At 55.2% G+C, this 20,501-nt stretch overlaps 1 protein-coding gene across 4 annotated transcripts in view; it reads right to left on the reverse strand.

The window, feature by feature from the left end:
* Positions 1-16,755: 16,755 nt before the first annotated feature.
* Cacna1i (calcium voltage-gated channel subunit alpha1 I) overlaps positions 16,756-20,501 on the reverse strand; it is a 92,831-nt gene continuing 89,085 nt past the window's right edge. For all 4 annotated transcript variants that reach the window (XM_004845564.3, XM_087213858.1, XM_013072517.3 and 1 more), the window contains one exon: positions 16,756-20,256. In XM_004845564.3, the coding sequence (XP_004845621.1) occupies positions 19,597-20,256 (660 nt within the window). In that variant the 3' untranslated portion in view covers positions 16,756-19,596. The remainder of the gene's footprint in view (positions 20,257-20,501) is intronic.

Here is a 20,501-nt window from a genome sequence, read left to right on the forward strand (position 1 = left end):
GGAGGAAGTGGCTGGTGGGCAGCTTGGACCTCAGACTGCTTTGCCCTTGAGAAGGGAGCCCAGCATGGCTCCCTGATGCCCTCAGGGCAGGCAGCTGGTTTCTGGGGAGGGAGACAGCAGCACTAGTCCCAGGAGCTGAGAGCACGGTGGCCTGAAAGCCCCCACATTGGCACCTGCTAGGGACAGCTGGTGCTGGCCTGGCAGCCTCCGTGGTCTCCGGCCTCACTGCTCAGGGGAGGTTCACCCAGATGGAGTCAGTTTCGGTCCCACAGTGAGGGCTCTAGGAGGAACAGGATCAGCCAGTCTTGAGAGCTGGGATTTGGGGCAGAGCTGGCATTCTGGGGAAATCAGACACTGGGGACAGATGGGTCCTCAACAGGCATTTCTCCTTTTTTTTTTCCAACAGCCATTTTGTAGTGCGCATGTGTGTTGGGGGATGCAGTTCAGGGAGGGCTTCCTGGAGGAGGAAACACCACCCGTGCATCTTATAAGACTAATAGGAGCTGTCTCCCAAGGCTCAAGGAGCCTAGGAGGGCAAAGGCGTGTAGCCCTCCCCAGGCCAGTGGCAGGGGACAATAGGGGACAGCAGGGGACACCCGGGGCACTGTATGTAGCTCAGCTTTTTGAGAGAAGCCTGGAAGAGTGGGCAGAAGACATGTTAGCAGAGGGGGGTGTTCAGAAAGTGCTGGTGAGAGGCAGGTGGTGTCAAGTTCATTTGCACCAACCTTAGATCCTGTGGTGTGGTGGACTGGTGGGGACAGGGGAGAGACGACAGCGGTTTTGCCAGCAGAGACACTTAGGAGGCTAAGTGATCAGCGCTGGAAGTTCAGCTCCTGCTGGTTCACAGCCTGAGCACAAATACAGGAGCCCAGGGCTGCCTGATCCCAGAGCTGGGGTGGCCGTGGCCTGCAGCTGGCACGGGGGCTGTGGCAAAAATCAAGGGCCATAGGCCTGAGAGGGGGCAGGCAACCAGGAGAGCCATTAGCCTCAGGCCCAAGGTTGGGAGAGGCCCCACAGCTATGAAACCTGGTCACTAATTTAAGAGCTTGTAGAACTGCCCCTAATGATAGCCCCAGGCTGTCCCCAGGGGCTGCTTCTGGAAGCCAGGGTGCTGCTTGTGAACTCCAGGTAACTAACAGAAACACCATTAACATTATAGCCTCCGTCCTAAGAATCCGCTTTTCTGTTCCAAAGACAGAGGATAAAGGGCCTGATCGCTTTTATGTAGCTGGTGTCACCTCAGAAGCTGCATACTTGAAGGATCTGAGCGGCTTTTGTATTGTTTATTAGGTGTTTCAAGATCTTTCCCTAGGAAGGAGATGCATGGGGCTGAGAATTGGCCATGCCCACCTCAGAGCTGGATTACACACTCTGATCTTGTTTAACACAGCCGAGCTCTGCAGGAGCCACATGGAGACGCTCGATACCGCCAATTAAAACTGCAGGGGAGGTCTGCATGTGGGGCCACTGCAGAGATCCCATCCACCCCAGCGTGAAGCCCACCTCCCTGGGAGAAGCAGGGTTGGTTGGTAGGAGGCTCATCTGGGCAGCAGGACTCTCTCACCAGACGGGAAAGTGGGGTACTGCAAGGGCTGAGTGACAAGGGGCTGCCACGCCGAGCATCCTTGGAGTTGTTCTACAGGCAGGATGATGATTAACACCCAAAGACCCCCCAAAATACAGCCACTCAGCAGCCCACAGCTGCAGCCACAGGAGCAGACCTGACCCTCCAGCCAGCGCCTTCTTCCCACTCCCCTCGGCCAGGCAGGCAGCACCAAAGGAAACCTCATAAAGCTGCCCACACTGGGCACATCCGCTTCGGCTTTGAAGGACCTCTGTGAAGGTCAGGATGGGAGCTGCAGCAAGTCGCTGAGTCTCCGGCTACTTAATCAGGACTCAATCCATTTTCTTCATTACAGACCAGGCTCCTAGTCCATCTTTCAAACTAATGAGAAGTCGTGTTTGGGTGCATTGGGCTGCTTTCCCCCTCCCTGGGATTTTCATTACTCTTCCCCAGAGCCTTTCCAGAATATGAATCTATGTGAGGCCCAGGTGAGCTCATCGACTCTGCAGCCAAACGCTTTCACCCCAGAAGTCTGAGGAACCAGAAGGTCGCCCTGAGATCCCAGGCCGAGGCCAGGGACTGCTCACACACAGGAGGTCTTCCGGGGCCGGGCAGGGGATAGTGTTGCCACATGCACTTTGTCTGCTACTCCTCATTCTTATCTGACACCGAGTTCCAGGGGGAATAAAAACCCCACAAATGAGTAGCTGATGTTCCCAAGGCTGCTCTCTGCCAGCCAAAAAGCACCAATAGCACAGGAAGGCCGGGGCCAAAGTGGGATGGTGAAGGGATGGGGAGGGATGGGCACAGGGACAGGGCCACCTAGATGATCGAGGAGTGTGGGGCTCGTTTTGCACAAGGGAGACCCTGCCCCTGGTGATAGCTCAGTGGCCTCAGCAGGACCCAGGGAAACAGCACATGCTGGTCCTGGGAAGGTGGGGACATGTAGGGCCACAGCCCAAAGACCAGGCTGGATCAAGGGTGCTGTGGCATTAGCTCCCTGGACTCTACTTTCTGGGAGATGCTGGGAGCACTGAAGCAATTTCTTCAGGGTCCCTTAAGTAACAGCTCAGCAGGATGCTGCCTCAGACCTGCCTGGCTCCCTGGGGTCTGGGCCCACACCTGTGCAGCCTCTTTCCTTTTCCTAGGGAGGTCCACCACTCACCCAAGGTTGGGGGGGGCAGCAGGAAGAAGTAAGACAATGAGTCCCAGAGTCATCCAAGCCACCCGGTTCAAACCCACTTAGCAACCACATGGCATAGGAAAACTCCACCCACCTTCTCCACCTCTCCCCTGATCCTGGCAAGACTACTTCTGCCACCCAGGGGGCCCCAAGGCCCAAGTAGGCACTGTGAAGCCACGTTGTGGAGCAGCTGTGGGTTAGACAGGAGTCCATGCTCCCTATGTTCCCCAGCCTCCAAGGAGGGAACCCCAACAGTACGGCCCTTGCCACCCAGGCTGGGCATTGAGTCAGAGCCTGAGTCACAGGTGGCTTCCTGCAAGCGGGAGCTCGTCTTGCCACCCTCATCCAATTACGCAGCACATGGACCAGGGCCACGAGGGGGCAGCATCTGAGCCTGGTCATTACTTGGGGAAAGTTCGAACTTCCCACTCGTGACACTGTAAGGGTTCCAAGAGGCAGCACGCCTGACTGTGAGCTCAGCAGCTCTGGAATGAGTCCCAGGCTTCTCACCAGATACTTCTGTGGACTTGGCAAAATGGTCAGGTACCCTTCCTGGTCTTCCAGTACTTTCCCCATCAGGCATTTACCAGACAGGAAACACACCCTTTGTAGTAATCTGCTTCACGGGTCCTCAACAGAAATGGGATTTGCTTCAGGGATCCTAAACAGAGAGCAGAGATCTGGAAAGAGCCTACGTGGTGCCTGTATCCCGGCCGGCCCTACCAGATGCTGTGGCCCGCGTGGGCCCTGTCCAGTGGGTGCTAGGTTCTTCCGGGCCCCTCCCACAGGCCCGAGGACAGTCACCAAAAGAGCTGGGTGCCTGAGCCACATGGGCAATTTTCTTCCTCAGACAGCTGTCACTCTCTGGAGTGCCCACCTCTCCCTAGCTACAGCTGGCCCATGGCAGCCTGCAGTTGCCCCCTCAGATGGGGACCACAGGATGGGCCTGACCTACCTCAGGAAGAGGTGGCCTAGCGAGAAGAGGGTCGCCAATTACATAGTCAATTATGGCTGCAAACAAATGGTCTTGGGCTCAATCTGACTCCACCTCCCATGCAGGCTGCCCTCGTCTGGGTCATCAGATCCTGTGATTTGAGAAAGCGGCCCCTGTCCTCCAGCTGTGGCTGGCACAGGCTCCCAGCCTTATTAGGCTGCACAGCCCAGATACATAGATTCCTGGCATTCAGCTCTCCTTCAACCTATTACTCCTCATTGCTCTCCCAAACGCTCCTCACCATGCTTCTCCCTCCTCCACCTTCTTGCCCTTCGGGTTTGCAACGGCACTTTTTTCTTGGCAGAGAGACAGGCCATCAGTCTTCTTAATTTGCCTTTATTAATCACACCCGGCTGCCCACCTCTGCTGGCCCCTGAATTCCTGAATCCCTGGGACACCTACTGGGGCAGCCTCCAGACCCCAGCTCACTCCTGGAGGGGCAGACGTGCCCTCAACACACCCAGCACTGCCCTCTCCAAGGCCTGTCCCCCATGATGGCTTAGGGCCTTGCCACTGCTCTGCAGGAGTCTTGTGGCAGCCGCCTCTCCTTCAGCAGAGACTTCTCCTGTAACTGGGACATCTCAAGCTCGTTGGGATCAATTACCTGTGGTGTGTTCCACTTAATCCACCTGCCAGGTAGCTGACAGCTTCCACAGAGAGGGGGAGCAAGGCCTTTGTCAGGACCTGCAGGGTGGGCTGAGGCAAGCTGGGGCCATAGGAGTGGGGCTCTATGAAGCTTTCCAGTGCCTATGACCCTGTCTTTAGGGAAAACACAGGAAACCCCGACTTGTCCAACAAAGGGCAGTGGGACCAGCCAGAGTCCAGCTCAGGCCCTGGCCCACAGTGGGCCCTGAAGAAGTCTTGAGGAGAGGCCACACAGACTTTCAGCCACAACAGAGGAGAGTGAGGTAACTGGCAAAGAGAAAAGGGGGTCATGTGTGCATGCATGTGCGTGATTTCTTGGTGGAGGAGAGGACCCACCTCCACCCAAAGACCCTTTAGGATTCAGAAAGTCAGTCATTCAGCTGATTGAGCACCTGCTCTATGCTGAACAAGAACAGATGACAAAGCAGAGGTGATGAATAAAAAGTGCAGTTCTTGCCAGGACTGGGAGGCTTCCTGGAGGAAGGGGATTAGCTCTGCAACAGGCCAGGGGATCTGAGGATGGTCGGGCTACAGAAGTGATCCTCACACTGTGGCCAACAACTAGCAGCATGAGCATCACCCAGGGACTTGTTAGAAATAGATTCCACCGGGGACAGCGGCACGCTTGTAATCCCAGCACTATGGACGCTGAGGCAGGAGGATCAGGAATTTGAGCTTAGCCTAGGCAAAGTGACTTAGCAAGACCCTGTCCCAATTAAAAATTTGAAAAAAGGAAAGAAAGAAATTCAGATTCTCAGGCCAAGGCTGAGTGCCACACTCTGGGGGTAGGATCTTGACAAGCTCCCCAATGATCCAGGTGAGGACCACTGGGCTGGGCCATGGGGAGACCTTCCTGAGGGAACCACTTCCTGAGGATTCCTCCTGCAACCAAGAGTTAAGGTGGTACAGCATTTTCAGGGCTCAGGTGGAGGTGCTCAGCTACCCTGAAGGTCGGCAAAGCGTGGGCTTGGAGAATCAGCAAAGCAGAAAAACCTGTCTGAAAGAATCTGTGATTTAGTATTTCTCCAAAAAGCATCCAAATAATCACCATGGTAAACAGTAGCATCTCATCTGTTTTCTCCCCCAATTAGACATTATTATAGCTGTGCTATAAAGTGAGAATGTGCTTGGATTTTCCTGCACTTTTGCCATTCCTTGTGCTCTCCTGGCCTTGCCTCTTGGACCTTTCTCCTGGAATTCTTTTCTTTTAGAAATGGTTGCAGGAGGAAGGTCTCTGCTCCCTTAAGCTTTGTCTCAAGAGATCTTCGTCTTCTCAAAAAATTTTACTCAACAGAAATGCTAGGTAGACAATTATCCAGTTTGTGTGTTTTATTATTCAGTGATGTTATTTTCTGGGCTTCTGGCCTCTATTCTTGTTGCCAAGACATGTACCTTCAGTCTAATTGCCTTTCATTTGTAGGAAATTTCTCTCCTCTCTGGCTTCTTCTAAAATCTTCTGTTTGCTATTTCATATCACTGTGATAGCTCCACATACAGATTGTTTTTTATCAGTTGCTTGGACTTTATTGTGCTGCCTGAACTGAAATTCATGTCTTCTAACAATTTCAGTGAATCCCAGCCATTATGTCTTTTTTTTTTTTTTTTTTTTGTATCAGGGATCAAACTCAGGACCTTGCACTTGCAAGACTGAGCTAAATCCCTGGCCCCCAGTCATTATGTCTTTGAATAATGACTCTCAACCCATTCTCTGTTCTGATCCAGGAACTGCAAGTGGATGTGTGTTATTTCCTCACACGCCAACCTTCTCCTCTCTTACCTCCATTTCATATTTTTCCTTGTCTCTCCCCTCTGTCCTTCATTATGCATTCTGCTAATTGCTTCAGTGCCATCTTCTGGTTGGCTGATTGCCTTCTAGCCAGGTCTCCTTGCCATCCACTGAGCTCCACATTCTAGTTAATGCCTTCTTCATTACTAGAAGTTCTACTGGGCCTTTTTCCAATATCGTGAACCACTTTCAGAGTCTGTTTTTCCTTGTTCACATTCTCAATCTTTATTTCCTTAAGATTTTGAAATTTCTTTTTATTCCTGGTCATTCAGACATCTGAAACCTGATTCAATGCTGCATGTGAGGTTCCAGGTGTTGCTGCCTCACTGTGGATCACTTCCTCTGCACTTTGTAGTTTGAGTCTATATTAGTCAGCTGTCCTGCTTCTGGGGCAAAATGTCCAATATCCACAATTGAAGAAGGTGGCTCACATTTTGGGGAGATTCAGTCCACGGTCAGTGTACTCCAAGGCAGAAACAGCATAGTGGAAGGGAATGGGGGAGGAAAACTGCTCACCTCATGGCAGCCAGGAAGCAGAGAAAAAGAGAGAAGGAACCCAGGAGGAAGATGCACCCTCCAAAGCCATGTGCCCTGTTATGGCTTAGATCTAGAATGTCCCCGCAAAAGCCTCATGCAGGGCCGGGGATTTAGCTCCGTGGTTTTGCTGCCTGCTGCGCAAGTGCAAGGACCCAAGTTCGATCCCTAGTACCAAAAAAAAAAAAAAAAAAAAAAAAGCCTCATGCATTCAGATATGGGGCTTTAGGAAGGTGGTTGGATGATAGAGGCACTGTGCTCATGGGTGGATTCATTCACTGGTGAGTTGAGCAGCTAAGTTTGCTGTTGGGAGGTGGGGTCTGGCCAGAAGAGGCAGGTCACTGGGAGTGTGGCCTAGACTGGTTTATCTCCCTCCCTGGCTCCTCCCTTCTCTCTCTGCTTCCTGGATGCCATGATATGAGGAGCTTTCCCCCACCCAGGCCCTTCAACCATGCTATTTCTACCTTGGAGCCAGATAATCACAGACTGAAAACAGGATCCAAAATAAACTTCTCTTCCTTTAAGCTGCAGGTGTCAGGTATTGTGTCTCAATGACGAGAATGTGATTAAGACACCCCCAATGGCACTCCTGTCCAAGCAGGCCTCAACTCCCAGCAGCACATTTAACTATAAACTCACCAGTGGATCAATCAGCTGATGAGTACAACACCTACATGGTCCAACCCCTTCCAAAAGCCCCACCTCTGAACACATGAGACTTTAGATCTAAACCATAATAAAGGCTGTGAGCCTGGTGGCTTTTGGTGCAAACCATGGGGACCAGTCCAGGGTATGCTCAGCTCTGTGCTCAGGCCCATCAACCCAACACCACTTGAGGTTAATTCTTGGACTACTCCACTTATAAATTTGAGCCCCTATCCTGAGCGAAAACCAGCTGGAGTTGACATAGTCTCAGGAAGGAATCTTTTTGTTATTCATCACTAAGGTTAAAACAATGAGTGTCCTCATGACCTTTCTTTGCTAGAAGGATTTTGTGTTCATGTGGTGCTGGGGATTGAACCCAGGGCCTTCATACTGAGCTACATACATTTTGAGCCCTTCATTTTTTTTTTTTTTTTTAATTTTGAGACAGAGACTCACTAAATTGCCCTGACTGAGCTCAAACTTCTGATATTCCTGCCTCGGCCTCCCAGAGTGCTGAGATTACAGGCATGCACCACCAAACCCAGCTGGAAGATTGATTTTTTTTATAGCCCACTGTTACATTAGGTGGGCCTCTGAGGTCCCAGTGTGAGACCTTTGGGTGACAGGACAGTGGCTCTGCTCCCTGCCCAGGATTAAAACTCAAGGTTGGTGGTGCCTGTTTCAGGCCAACATTTATTTGCTGCTCTCCTTCCTCACTTCTGGTTCTCAGAAATGTCCCTTACTTCCTTGAACACTTACAGCTGCACTGAATAAGGAAGTTTGTGGCTCGACATTCCGTGTTTTTAAGTATTTTGTGGCAGAGGGGGGTTGCCCCCTCCCCCCTCCCCAGCCGATCAGACTGCCGCTGAACAAGTCTCACCGCGCCCCGACTGTTTCTTCTTCCTGAGGCTCCTGGCTGGGCCCCTGTTCCAGCTTCCTTTGCAGTTCAGTGTGGCCGTGCACCTGCGTCCTGTCCAGCGGCGCGTGGTGGAAGTGCTGAGTACCAATTCCCGGCTTGGCCCACAAAGCCTTCCCACAATGGTCTGTGCCTTCCTGTTCTTCAGTAACCTTGGGAGCCTCAAAGCAGAGAAGCACCTAGGCCTCTGATGGCTGCTTAAAAGAGAGCTCCCTACCATGTCACACGTCACACAAGCAGGAAGGAACATTGGAACTTAGGAGTGTCCTTGTCACAGCAGCCTACACACCACAGCTACCACACAGCCAGCTATGTCACCAAAATGAATGTCTCCCTTCCCAGAACTCTGTGGATTAGGGCTCTATACAGAATCTTTGCAGGGCTTAGGGACATGGAGGTGTTTATCGGGCCTGGTGCTCAGGGCTCAGAGTTTAAGGACCCACTCGTGCTGCAAATGGGAAGAAAAGTCCCATCTTGTAGCTCTAGGCCCAGTTCTGTGCTGTTCACCAAGTTTCCAGACAACAAGGATGTGACCCTGCTCTCGAGGAGTCCTGGGTAATTAATGGCACAGATGCACACACAGATGGCCCAGGACAAAAGATTAAGGGCTGCAGTGGGTCTGCGGACAGGGGCTGTCACTCAGGACGTGGAGCATTCAGGCTGAAGTCCCAGGACCTGGGTGAGTCTGTGCCTGGCAGAGGCCCATGGTCCAGAGCATTGGAGACAGAGACCCAAGTGGTCCCTGCCCCAGCTGGAGCAACTAGTGTGCCTGGGGGTACAGGACATGCTCTGCAGGCCACCTGGGCAGAAGCTGGCAGGGGACAGACACTCGGCCCTGCTGGAAACCCTTGTCTCTGCATCCCTCAGTGACACCCTGCCTGGCAGTGGCTGCAGCCCTCTGTGCAAACATGCCAAGAGGCCATCAATCCCCTGATCGCTTTGGAGCTGAGGACCAGAGCTGCAACGTTTCCAAGACAGGGTCAGTGGCAACACAGTTGGCTGGGGGACCCCCAGCTAGGGATCTGTCACTCACACTGCCTCTGCTTGCCTCAGGAGCCTGGTAGGCAAGTGTCACACCCCTGGATGGTGATGTAAAATGGGCCACTATGAACACAAATTGGAGCCGGGGCTTGAATCTAGTTGTGACCTCTAATCATGCATCATCCTGGCTGGGCTACGGAGCCCAGCTGTTTGGCCAAACACTAATCCAGATGTGTGAGCCTTCTAGAGCACAGGCACTCTGCCCTGGACTGTCACAGGGAAGTCTACCCTCCCCGCCCTGCAGAGCTTGGGCTTGCCGGCTGCCACAACCATGGGAGCCAGTCTGTCTTGTTCGCCCTCTCTCAGATACACACATGCATAAATCACATGCTGCTTAGCACGGTGGCTGCATTCTGATGGATGCACCACTCCAATGATTTTGTTGTGGTGCAGACATCTCAGTGTGCACTCACACAAGCCTAGGTGGTGCCACCACCACACATGCAGGCTGCCTGCTGCAGCCACTGTCACACACGGAGTCCGCCGATGACTGAAATGTCGCTGTGCGGCACATGGTGTGCATGTGTAGGTGTCCTGTCTCCGTGGCAACCCTCGGTGACACACACCCACATTTCTCAGTTTGCTGTCCCACCGCTTGGCCACACCGGGCTTCTGAGTGGCTCATAGCACCGACTCCTGACAGCCAAGGCCCAGCCCTGGCCTTCAGGAGGTCACAGTTGGTCTCTGCTTCGGGCTGAAGGTTTGGGTCTCCCCCAAATTCATACATTGAGGCCCAAATTCCCAGCGTGCTGGCATTTGGCAGTGGGGCCTTTCGGAGGGATAAATTAGATCATGAGGGTGGAGCCCCCATAATGGGATTAGTGTCCTCATAAAAAGAGGAAGCAACCAGAAGCAGCTGAGACATCTGCCCTCTACTCTGGGATGCTGTGGTCCCCTGACTACACCCAGGCCTGTCCTGGGCCTGACATTTACACCCAGGGTAAAACCTTGGAGCAGACAGAGCTGCAGGAACAGGAGACCAGGGCCAGAGCCTGACCCTGTGCCTCCCTCTCCCTCCAGAAAGCACTCCATGGGAAGAGACGCACCTGGAGGCTCCCCACACACTCACTGTCTCACCGCCAGAGGGGGCCAGTTACTGGATTGTGCCTCCCACACTCTGTCCACACTGCCCCGAGGCCAGGGTCTTAGGAGACAAAGTTCCACTCATCAGGCCCTGCTCCCCTGGCCCATACACACGATGTCAGTCCCAGCTGGACACCATCCCAGCGGAGGGGACGGAAGTCCCTGGGAGCAGGGTGCACCAGGGTCCTCCCTGCCAGACTCCGACTGGTGACCATGCTGGCTGGGGTCTGTGTTGGTCCCTATACTGCCGTGTCCCTGCTGCTCTGGTCACCATGTTTCAGAGCAGAGCCTCTGGGGTTTGGGGAAAGCTGTGGACACCAGCGACAAGCTCAGGGTGGAAGGGGGCGTTGACACTCACACTGTCCTCCGAACCTGCAGAGCCAGCCCAAGAGAATGTGGATGGCAGAGTGGGCTGAGGTCCTGCTCCTTCCGCCAGTCCAGACAGCCCCAAATGGTTCACTTGTCCTTTGAGCTCCTGTGTCCCACTCACCCATCTCCCCTGGCTGGCCTGAGGGCAATGATCTGCTAAGCCCTAGGCACCCTGCAATGCTCATGTCCCCATGCCCAGCCCCTGAGCCCCACCCTGCCTCTCCCATCCCTCCCTCAGGCCCTGCACAGCTCCTTCTGCCAGTCCCCAGCTGGAGAAGAGTTTTCAGTTGAATTCATTTTTCCCTGCACAGAAAAGCTAGGGGGGACCCAGGGCACAAGGTCAGAGGAGGGGGTTCCGGTGTTGGAGAGGGATTCCAGGTGGAAGGATAGCACAGGCCAAGGCCCCGAGGTAGGAACATTGTAATCTGTCCTTTCTTCCTTCTCTTAGCTCTCAGAACATGGGGTTAAAATGCACATTTGCAGGACTGGCACTCTGTGGCCAACAGCTTCCTGCATCCTGTTTATCCCTGCAGAATCAGGGGCCATAGCACATCCTCCCAGGCCGGGCTGGCTGGCTGAATGGGCTCCTTGCTTGGGAATGGGCTGCCTGGAGTGTAGGGCTCTACAAGATAGTGTCACCTCTGTACCAAGTCACTCTGGAGAGTGACATGACCATGTTGGGGAGACCTCCAGAGAAACCTCCCAGCCCTGCCAGGCATCTGAGCTGCAGGCCCAGAAGATGCCAGCCTCTAAAGGAGGACATAGCCAAAGGGGACAGCACCTTCCCTGCTCTTAGCTACCATACCTACTATTACACCAGCACCACAGTGGGGAGACTGCAGAGTGGAAAACACAGGCAGCTGGACATGGTGGTGCACACCTATAGTCTCAGAACCTTGGGAGCCTGAGGAAGGGGGGTCACAAGTTCTGTGCAAAATCCCTGGGTTCAATTCCCAGAGAGAGAGACAAAGAGACAGAGACAGAGGCAGAGACATGGACACTAGCACTGATTTCACCCATTTGGCAATTTGTACCTCTGCTTCAGAGATGAGGAAACTGAGGCACAAAGGAAAATAATGCCCCAGATCAACACAGCCCCACTCTCTGATCATCTGGACCCACAGAAACCCCAGCTCTGCTGCCTCCTTACTGAATAACCTTGGCTGAATGAGCTCTCCCAGCCTCGGTTTCCCCATCTGTAAATTGGGACCCATCACCGCTTTCTCGTGAGGTATCCTAGGTGGAAACGAGACACACATGTGAAATGTCCCCAACAGAGGTGTGGTGTCTCACTATCCAGACCACAATGCCAAGACTCTAATTTTTGAATATTTACTAGATAAAATTTTTCCAACATTTTATTATGAAATCTTCTAACAGAACAAAGTTGAAGGAATTTTCACTCACCTACTAGAATTCTGCTGTTCACATTTCATTACACTTGTTTTATCACGCATCTATTCATCCATCCATCCCTCTCTCCATCTACCCATACATATTTTTGATGCATTTCAGAGCAAACTGAAGACATGAGCACACTTTCCCCAAATGTTTCATCGTTCTGTTTCTGCTGTCACACTGACACACAGTGCGTGGATCTTGGAAGTCAGTTGTTGAATTCTGACAATGCACACGATATTTTTTAAAATTAAATGCTGCTGGATGTGGTGGCCCAAACCTGCAGCACTCCCAGCACTCTAGGAGGCTGAGGCAGGAGGATGGCAAGTTCCAAGTCCAGCCTGGACTACTAGTGACTTAGCAAGCCCCTGTCTCAAAATAAAAAATCAAAAGAGCTGGGGATATAGCTCAGTATGAAAACCCTGGGTTCAATTCCCAGTACCACAGCAAATAAACAAATAAATGTCAAATGCTGAGCATCAGCGAGGGGGTGGGGGGTACAAGCGGAGCTGCATGAGCTTTCTCAACACAGTGACCCCGATGGGGCTTGAAGGCTGAAGAAAGGTGAGGGGGAGTGAAGTGGGGTGCCCAGCAGAGGCGAGAGGCAAGGTGGACAGTGCAGGTGAGTAGCTATAAAGTCACACTGGTGGTGGGTAAGGACCAGCACCACCAGGGCCTGGGAGCCTTGGAAGTGTGGAAGGGGGGCACTGATGGCACCTCACCCCGATGCCCACACCCCCAGCTAGGTGACAAGGGCTTACAGGGGAGATGGTGAGGACAGCCTTCTAAGAGGGCCAGGGCACAGGGGCAGGCTGTGGCTCCTCATAGCTCATGGCTTGGTCAGGTCACCCCTGCACTCTGGCAGGTTGGCTGGACTAGAAAGAAGAATGAGGTGCCTGGTCAAAGCCCAGTTTCCAGTAGGTAACGTGCACATTAGTGTAAACATGTCCAATACCATATGGGACAAAAGAACGACCCTCCCGGTCACCCCCTACCACTTCCCCGTCCCCTCACCTGTGTGCCCCTTGCAGGCTCTGAGGTGGCCTGCCTCCTGTGTCTGCTTGTCTATTTTCTGTCTCCCACTCTAAGATGTGAGCCCTGACAAGCAGGTAGACCTGTCACTGATATGTCCCCGGGGCCTAGCTCAAGCCTGGCACGTAGAAGGTACTCAATGAATAGATACTGAAAGATGACAGGGCTGCCTCCCTAGAAGGGGTGTTGAGCCCAGGTTGGGGATGTGGGTGAGCAGGGGCCACTGGGTACTCGCTGCATCTGCCCACTCTAACCTCTCAAATTTGTCCCAAGTCCCCTCTCTTCTTAGCTTTGCAGATGGCAGACAGTTGACTGCAGGTCCACAGCTCTGCCCCGCCCCCCCCCCCAGGACCAGCCTCCATCCACAGATTCCCACAGCAGCCCCATTACCATGGCAACAGCAATGGGAGGTCACAGCACTGGAAACCAAGGGGATGCCTCCCTCCTGGGATGCCAACACCGAGCCAGAATCTAATTTTCATTACAGCCATAATAGTGATTTTACATAATCGTACATATATTAATACCTAACATGCCTGTGTTTATTTGGTTAAAATTCATGAATTCACGTCTAAATAAGAAGTGCTGATGGCTGAAGTTTTTTAGTCTCTTAAAATATTATCAGGTCTTAGTTGTGTTTTCAAGCCAGTCTCTCTCCTTGGCAGCTACTTGCTTTTAATCCCATTATTAATGGGTGAGGGACCGGGAGCCACAGCAGATGTCTGCTCCCCAGGAGCCTGTGCAGCTGGCCGCAGGGGTGCTGGGTGCTAGGTGCCTGGCCTCAGAGGTGGTACAGCCACTGGGGGTCCCCCCCACCCTGCACCTTGCTCTGTGACCTGGAATACATCATGCTGCTCTGCACTGGGTTCCTTGGGTAGAGGAAAGAGAGACAGGCCCTTCTGCTTCCAAAGCCCGGCCACATGGGTGACACTCCTTGATGCTTGGCCATGCCAGGCTCCAGGCAGGAAGGAGGAGTCATGGTCATTGTCCTTGAGCCAGGGCAGTCTGATGGGGGATTTTGTCAAGAAACAGACATGACACCGGGGAGGAAGGAGAGTAAGAGAAAGAAGTAGTAGGCAGGGGAACAATGGGGGAGCCCCCATCCAACACCTGCAGCAGCCAGAAAGGCTTTCCAGGGGAAGTGGCATTCCAGCTGAGCAAGAAGGCATGAGTGAGTGTTAGGCAGGGCAAGAGGAGGGGACAGGTGGGGCTCCATGGTAGGCCCCATCCCTGCAGGAGGCCAGGGACAGGCTCAGGCAGCCAGGACCATGAGAGCCATCTCTGAAATTGGGACAGAATTAGGACAGGATGAGACAGACCCTCGGCCAAGGGGCTGGACCCGCCCCATAGCCCTGTGGGGCTCACACGGCAGCCAGACCTGGGTGCAGCAGGATGAGGTGGCCACCGCACTGCCAGCTACTGAGCACAGTGGGGTCATGGGGATAGCCAGGAGGGACATGTGCCCTGGACTTGGAGCTCTGGGGTTGGCACCCAGCAGGCGCCTGGCCTTAGGGTCCTGCAGAGAGCGAGGAGGAGGCCATGGCGGAACCGGGGGCCCTGGGAGGGAAGAGAGTTCCTGGAAGGAAGGCGAGTCCCTTCTGACAGTCACTTGGGGCCGTAGGGAGAAGATGAGAAAGCAGGGTGGAGACAGCAGGCACAAAGGCTGGAAGAGGGGCTGCCAGGGTGAGGCCAGCAGGGGCCCAGGGCATCATCTCTGGCTGTGGGGAGGTGAGGAGGAGCCTACTGGGGACAGGACACTGGCCTGGCACTGGCAGGACTGTGAGAGGTGGTGTGACAACCCAGGGACATCCTGGCCAAGAGGGCTCAGGGTGCAGCAGGAAGGGGAAGAAGGAAAGGAGGCTCCGGAGAGGCGGTGGACCAATGCCTGAGGGGACATGGTGGGGGGTCAAGGCCACACCCAGCATTCCAGGGACAGCGGGGTTTTGGACACACTGGGTCTGAGGTCCCTGTAGGACGTCCAGGAGGGGGAGCTAGTAGGCCTGCAGCGAGAAACGCGGATGGAGACACGAGGCTTGCTGGGCACCTCCAGGCCCCTGGCACCCACACTGGGCAGCTGGCCTGGGCCCCACAGGAAAGGGGCTGAGGATGGGGAGCTGCTGGCCCTGAGTCCCAGATTCCCAGGGCTGCACTTAGACTCGGGCTCAGCCTGCTCTCTAGAGGCCCTTGCTTGGCCTCAGCTTCCTGATCAGGGGCAGCGCAGGAGCTGGGGCCTGGCCGTTATCCTGGATCTGCGGCATCGTATGAACTGGGTGTTTGTGTTTGCGTGCTCATGTGCACACTCAGACACGTGGACCCTCAACTGCACATGCTCCGGTTTGGGCCCATCCCTCACCCTGTGCTAAGGCAGCCACCTGAAGCAGGAAAGGCCTTTAAAGGGTCCCATCTGCCACACAGCTCTGGCAGGGAAGCAAGGTGCTCTGCGCATGCCCAGCCTCAGCCTGTCCTGTCATCTGTTTGGGACCTGCCAGGAGCTGAGACAGCAGCACTGATTTCTGTCATTTCCAGAAGGGCTCCCAAGGCAGAGATGAGGGAGCAGATACGAGGAGACAGAGGGTGACAGTGGGAGAGATGGATGGGGCTTGCTGGAGCCCACGTCTGCGTCCCTCTGTGCCCTGGTCCTACAGTGCCCAGGCCCCAGGCAGTCCCTGGAGAGCAGGATCCGGACTGATTCCAGGGAGCTGAGCAGGAAGGGAGGAGTCCTGGGGCACCTCCCTGCATTTCCTCCGGGGCAATCTGAGCATGGAGTCTCTAACAGACCCCTTGAGCGTGTTAACCTTGAGTTAACTCTAACCTTGCCAGTGCTGCTGAGGTGGACCTCACCCCCAACACGAGGCTCTTGTTAATCTGGGGAGGACAACAGGCAGGGATGGAGCCTGGAGCCAAGGCAGCCTCTGGAGAGGAGGGTAGTAAATGCAAAAGGGAGCAGAGCCAAGAGGTGGAGAAAGACCATAAGACCACGTCCCAGTGTCAGTGATGCCCTTGATCCAGCTACACTTGAACCCAATTCCCCCTCGTTTATGTAATTTGAACCACTAAGTTATTTCCTGTTTCTTCCCTCCTCCCTTCCTTTCCCTTTTCTTCTTTTTTTTTTCATATCAGGGATCGAACTCGGGACCTTGCGCTTGTGAGGCAGGTGGCAGAACCTCTGAGCTAAATCCCTGCCCTCTCTTTTCTTCTTTCTTCCTTCCCCTTCTTTTCTATTCTTTCTCTTTCCTTACTCGTAAGCCCATCTGAGTTGGGCTTTCATCCTTTGCAGCCCAAAGTGTCCTCATAGTCCTGGCAGCATGAGACCAGGAACCAGTTTCCAGGGTGAGTAGATCCGTCGCCCTGGCTCCGCTCTCCCTGACCTCAGCCACACTGCCAGAGAACACAGCCCTGCAGCCCCCACTCACGAGATGCCCCTGTCATCTCTAGGTCGGCCACACCCCAGGCCCCACTGCCAGAAAACAAAGGACAGCTTGTCACACACACCCTGCTCCCCCCAGGAAAAGCCCCACTAGACGCCCCACCCCTCCCCAGGGAAAGAAGAGCAGAGACAAGCGGAGAAATTCCTAGATAGGTGTCTGGGGTTTTATTCAAAACGACACTGGCCGTGCTGCTGCTTGGATTCTCTGCGCCTGAGCCCTCTGGGCCAGCAGGGACCAGTGCCGTCAGCAGCTAGGAGGGAAGTTCATCACGACGTAGAAACTGCACAGCCACGGGGAGTGCTAGAGTGGCAGCAGCGGGGCCAGCGAGGGCTTCCTGGACGAGATGGTCCCTGCCTCCTCCCCAGCCCCCAGCTTGGCCCTGGCTCAGCCAGGAACACTGATTATTGCACAGAGACAAAAAGAGTATGTGTGTCTGGGCTAAAGAGAGGATTCTAGGACCCTAAGCCCTTCCACAGCGCGGCAAAGGGGGCTGGAGGTGGCCCTGGACACAGAGGGCTTGGGTGGAGGGCAGGCAGACAGGCGGATACTGTGCAGCTCTGACCTCCTTCAAGGGACAGGAGGACAGCTGGCCAGGGCAGGCCACCGCCTGTGTGGTCTTGGGTCCCTCTCCACCGATGCCAAGTCCCCCCAGCCTCCACTCCACACAGCCCTGAAAACAAAACCCTTAGGGTCTCTCTTCTCCGCACAGCCAGGCCCATGTGGATGAGGGTAAAGTTTGTGCTTTTGTGACAGACATATGCAGCCCAGGCCACAGGGTCGGGAAGGGCGGAGGAGCCCTTTGCCCAACCCTTATCCACTTTGGCTTGTCCTGGCCAGTGACGCCAAGCTTCCCTGGTCCCTGGTCCCCTGACACCCACCGGAACAAGGCCAAATGTCTGGGACAAGTATTTGGGACCCTCCAGGAACCGGCTACCGGCCACAGCTTCTCTCCTCAGCCACACCCACCTTCATCTGCCCTGCTCTGGCTGGCTGCCTTCGCTCACACCTGTCCCTTTGCCTGGACCACCGTCCCTGACAACCTGCTTGTTCTGGGGCCACCCAGTCTGTGTAAAGGGGCTGCTTTGTGTCAGACACTCCTGGTGGTCATATTCCCCGCCCGGCCACCCAGCACCCGGTGACATCGGGAAAGGCTAGGGCACACGCACAGGGCCGCCCTGCAGACTAAAGATGACAGAGAGTGGAGCCCAGGGGCTCTGGGGCCTGTCCGGCCCTGGCTGCCAAGTCCGCCAGCTCTACGCTGGGCCCTCTGAACCACCCTCACTTCAGAACATGGGCTTTTCTGCCCAGTCCACGGGCACCTCGCCTTCGTGGCTGCCAGGGCCCTGTGAGATCCTGGGGACCCTGCTTTACTTCTCTGGGCCCCAGTTTCCTCAGATGTAAAATGTCCTCACCACCTCGGCTCTAAGGGGAAGGGCCCTGCACCAAAGATGTGCATGGCACCTGCTTCCTCCTGGCTTTACCACGGCACCCAGGCCCCAGGATGCCAGCCCCAAGGAAGCCCAGAGCCCTTTCCTAACAGCAGACCTCTCACCAGCCTGGCTGGAGGCTGACTTCTGTGAAGCCAGGCCTTGGGAGTGGGGACAAGACCTCCTAGCAGGGCCTAGCAGAAGTCCCCAGATAGCTCAGCAAAAGCAAAGACAAAGGCCCCGTGATGGCCAAGGTGCTACAGATCTCAAACACATTGCGTTTCCGCCCCAGCGTTCTGCGTTTCTGTGGACCACCATTACCTACACCTTCCTGACCTCCTTTAAAAATCCACACACTGTTTAGAACTCAGCCTTGACTTAAGCAATGTGCCTCTGAAATCACAGCTCCCGTGTATTTTATTTTTTCTAATAAATACTGAAATAAATGCATCATAAGTATTCAAATAAAAAAACACCCGTCTGGAACTGTTTGGGAAGCACTACTTGACCTGCAACTCAGGACGGTGAGATAGAGACCCAAGGACAAGTGAATGGGAAGCAGCAGATGCAGGCTGGAGGGTGCAGGAGCTGGGCTGGGGAGAGGCTGGTCTGGGGCCTGAACAGATGTCCCACCCCTGCTAATCCTGTCGGACCTGCTGTTCCCTGCACTCCAAGGTGGCACAGGCAGAGATGCTCAGGGCAGGGCGATCACAGGCCCTCAGGAACAGCGGCACCTCAGGACTCACCTTTGGGGGGGCTCCCAGAGTGTTCACTGGAGCCAGACCCTCACTGTGCCAGATCCCCCTGCCTGACCTGAGAGTTGTCCACCACCCCACCCCTGCCCTAAGAAATACAACTACTCACCCCTGATTTTTCTAAGGAAAACATCTAACCAGTGACTAAGGGAGTGTGTGCTCAGGGGTGTCTACAAAAGACTTCACAACAACGAGACAGTCAGAGGGACAAGACAGACACCCCAACACGTGGGGGGTGGTGGTGGATCTTAGCAGCGTCTCTTCTTTACAGGGAAAAAAAAGCATACCCTGAATTGCACCTCTTCACCTGGACCTGTCTCCTGGCCGCAGCCCTGCTCAGCTTCTCAAGCTACTCCCGACCCAGGGAGACACCAAAACTACGCTGTCAATGCCCAGGCAGGATCCTCTGCCCTGGGTGGGCCTGGGTCCCAAGCAGCAGACAAGACCCCTGTCCAAACCCTGGCCACATCCCGAACTTTAGCACTTTCTGGAAGTCATAAGCTCTCAGTAAAAAAAATAAATAAATATATATGTCTGTCTCTCTATATATATCTGCATATATATATGTATATGCACTGGGAGGGCCACGCTGGGCCACAGCGGGGTCCACGTCTGAGCCTGGCTAACCCAGACCCTCCTCCATCTCGTCCACTTGGCAGCCTGGTGGCTGGCTGTCCCCGAGCCATTCCCAGGTGTGGACAAAGTATTGCTGTCTGCTCCCTGGCTCCTGAGGTAAAAGAAGTTGAAACGGGGCAGGCGGGTGCACGGTGGGCACCGGCACGGCCCCTGCGGCCCCTCATCTCTTCCTCTTGCTCGCGGTATCTCCCGACTCCAGGTCCCCAGGGTGCAGCTGCGGCTCAGGCCCCGAGGGACCCAAGCCCGAGGACAGCGGGGCCTGGCCTGGTGGGTCCTTGCTGCGGTCCGAGGCCCATGAGGGGCTCCGGGCCAGGCCGCGGGGCTGGGTGGTGGTGCCGGTGGGGACTCGGGGACGGCCGGGGACAGCAGCCAGACTGCTGGTGCTGCTGAACCTCCGGGCAGGCATGAGGCCGGGTGGGGGCGGCGCAGGGGGCGGGCAGAAGAGGGAGGTGAGCGACAGGCTGCTGAGGGTCTCGGAGTGCTCGCTGCCCGCACCCCCACCTCCCGTGCCACCGCGGCCCTCCTCATCTGAGGGGTCCATGGAGTCATGGTGGGTGCACCCCGGGCTGGTAGAGCCACCGCTGCTGTGGCTGCGCTGGTGTGCACGGAGCCCACGCAGGCTGAACAGGCCACGGCCCCGGAGGCTGAGGCGGCGGCGGGTGGCTGGTGACAGACCAGCCCGGGGCCCTGGTACAGGCGCTGGTGGCCCCAGGACACATCGGGGACTGTCACTCAGGGTCAGGCTGTCCTCCAGTGTCGTCTGCAGGCTGCCTGCTGAGCTGCTGGGGCTGGCATCCAGCGACGTGTCACTCACGGTGGCCTGTGGGGAGGTAGGAAGGGACAGGACCACCCATCTCCCCACCCATCCCAGTGACACGGGTGCCACCTTTCCCAGCTTGGGCACCCGGTTCCTCCATTCCCAGAGGAAATCTCTCAGAGCACGCCCAGGACCCTGCGGCAGCCCTCTGGTCGGAGCTCTGTGGGAGTGAGGCCCCCCCGAGGTCCCCACAGGGTCCCTGCCCTGCCAACCCTCAGGAGACAGCCGGAGTCGTCTCTCTCAGCCCA

The sequence above is a fragment of the Heterocephalus glaber genome, unplaced genomic scaffold, assembly GCF_053883595.1.
Source record: "Heterocephalus glaber isolate CG9 unplaced genomic scaffold, H.glaber_assembly_v1.0 deba00001444, whole genome shotgun sequence".
Lineage (NCBI taxonomy): Eukaryota > Metazoa > Chordata > Mammalia > Rodentia > Bathyergidae > Heterocephalus > Heterocephalus glaber.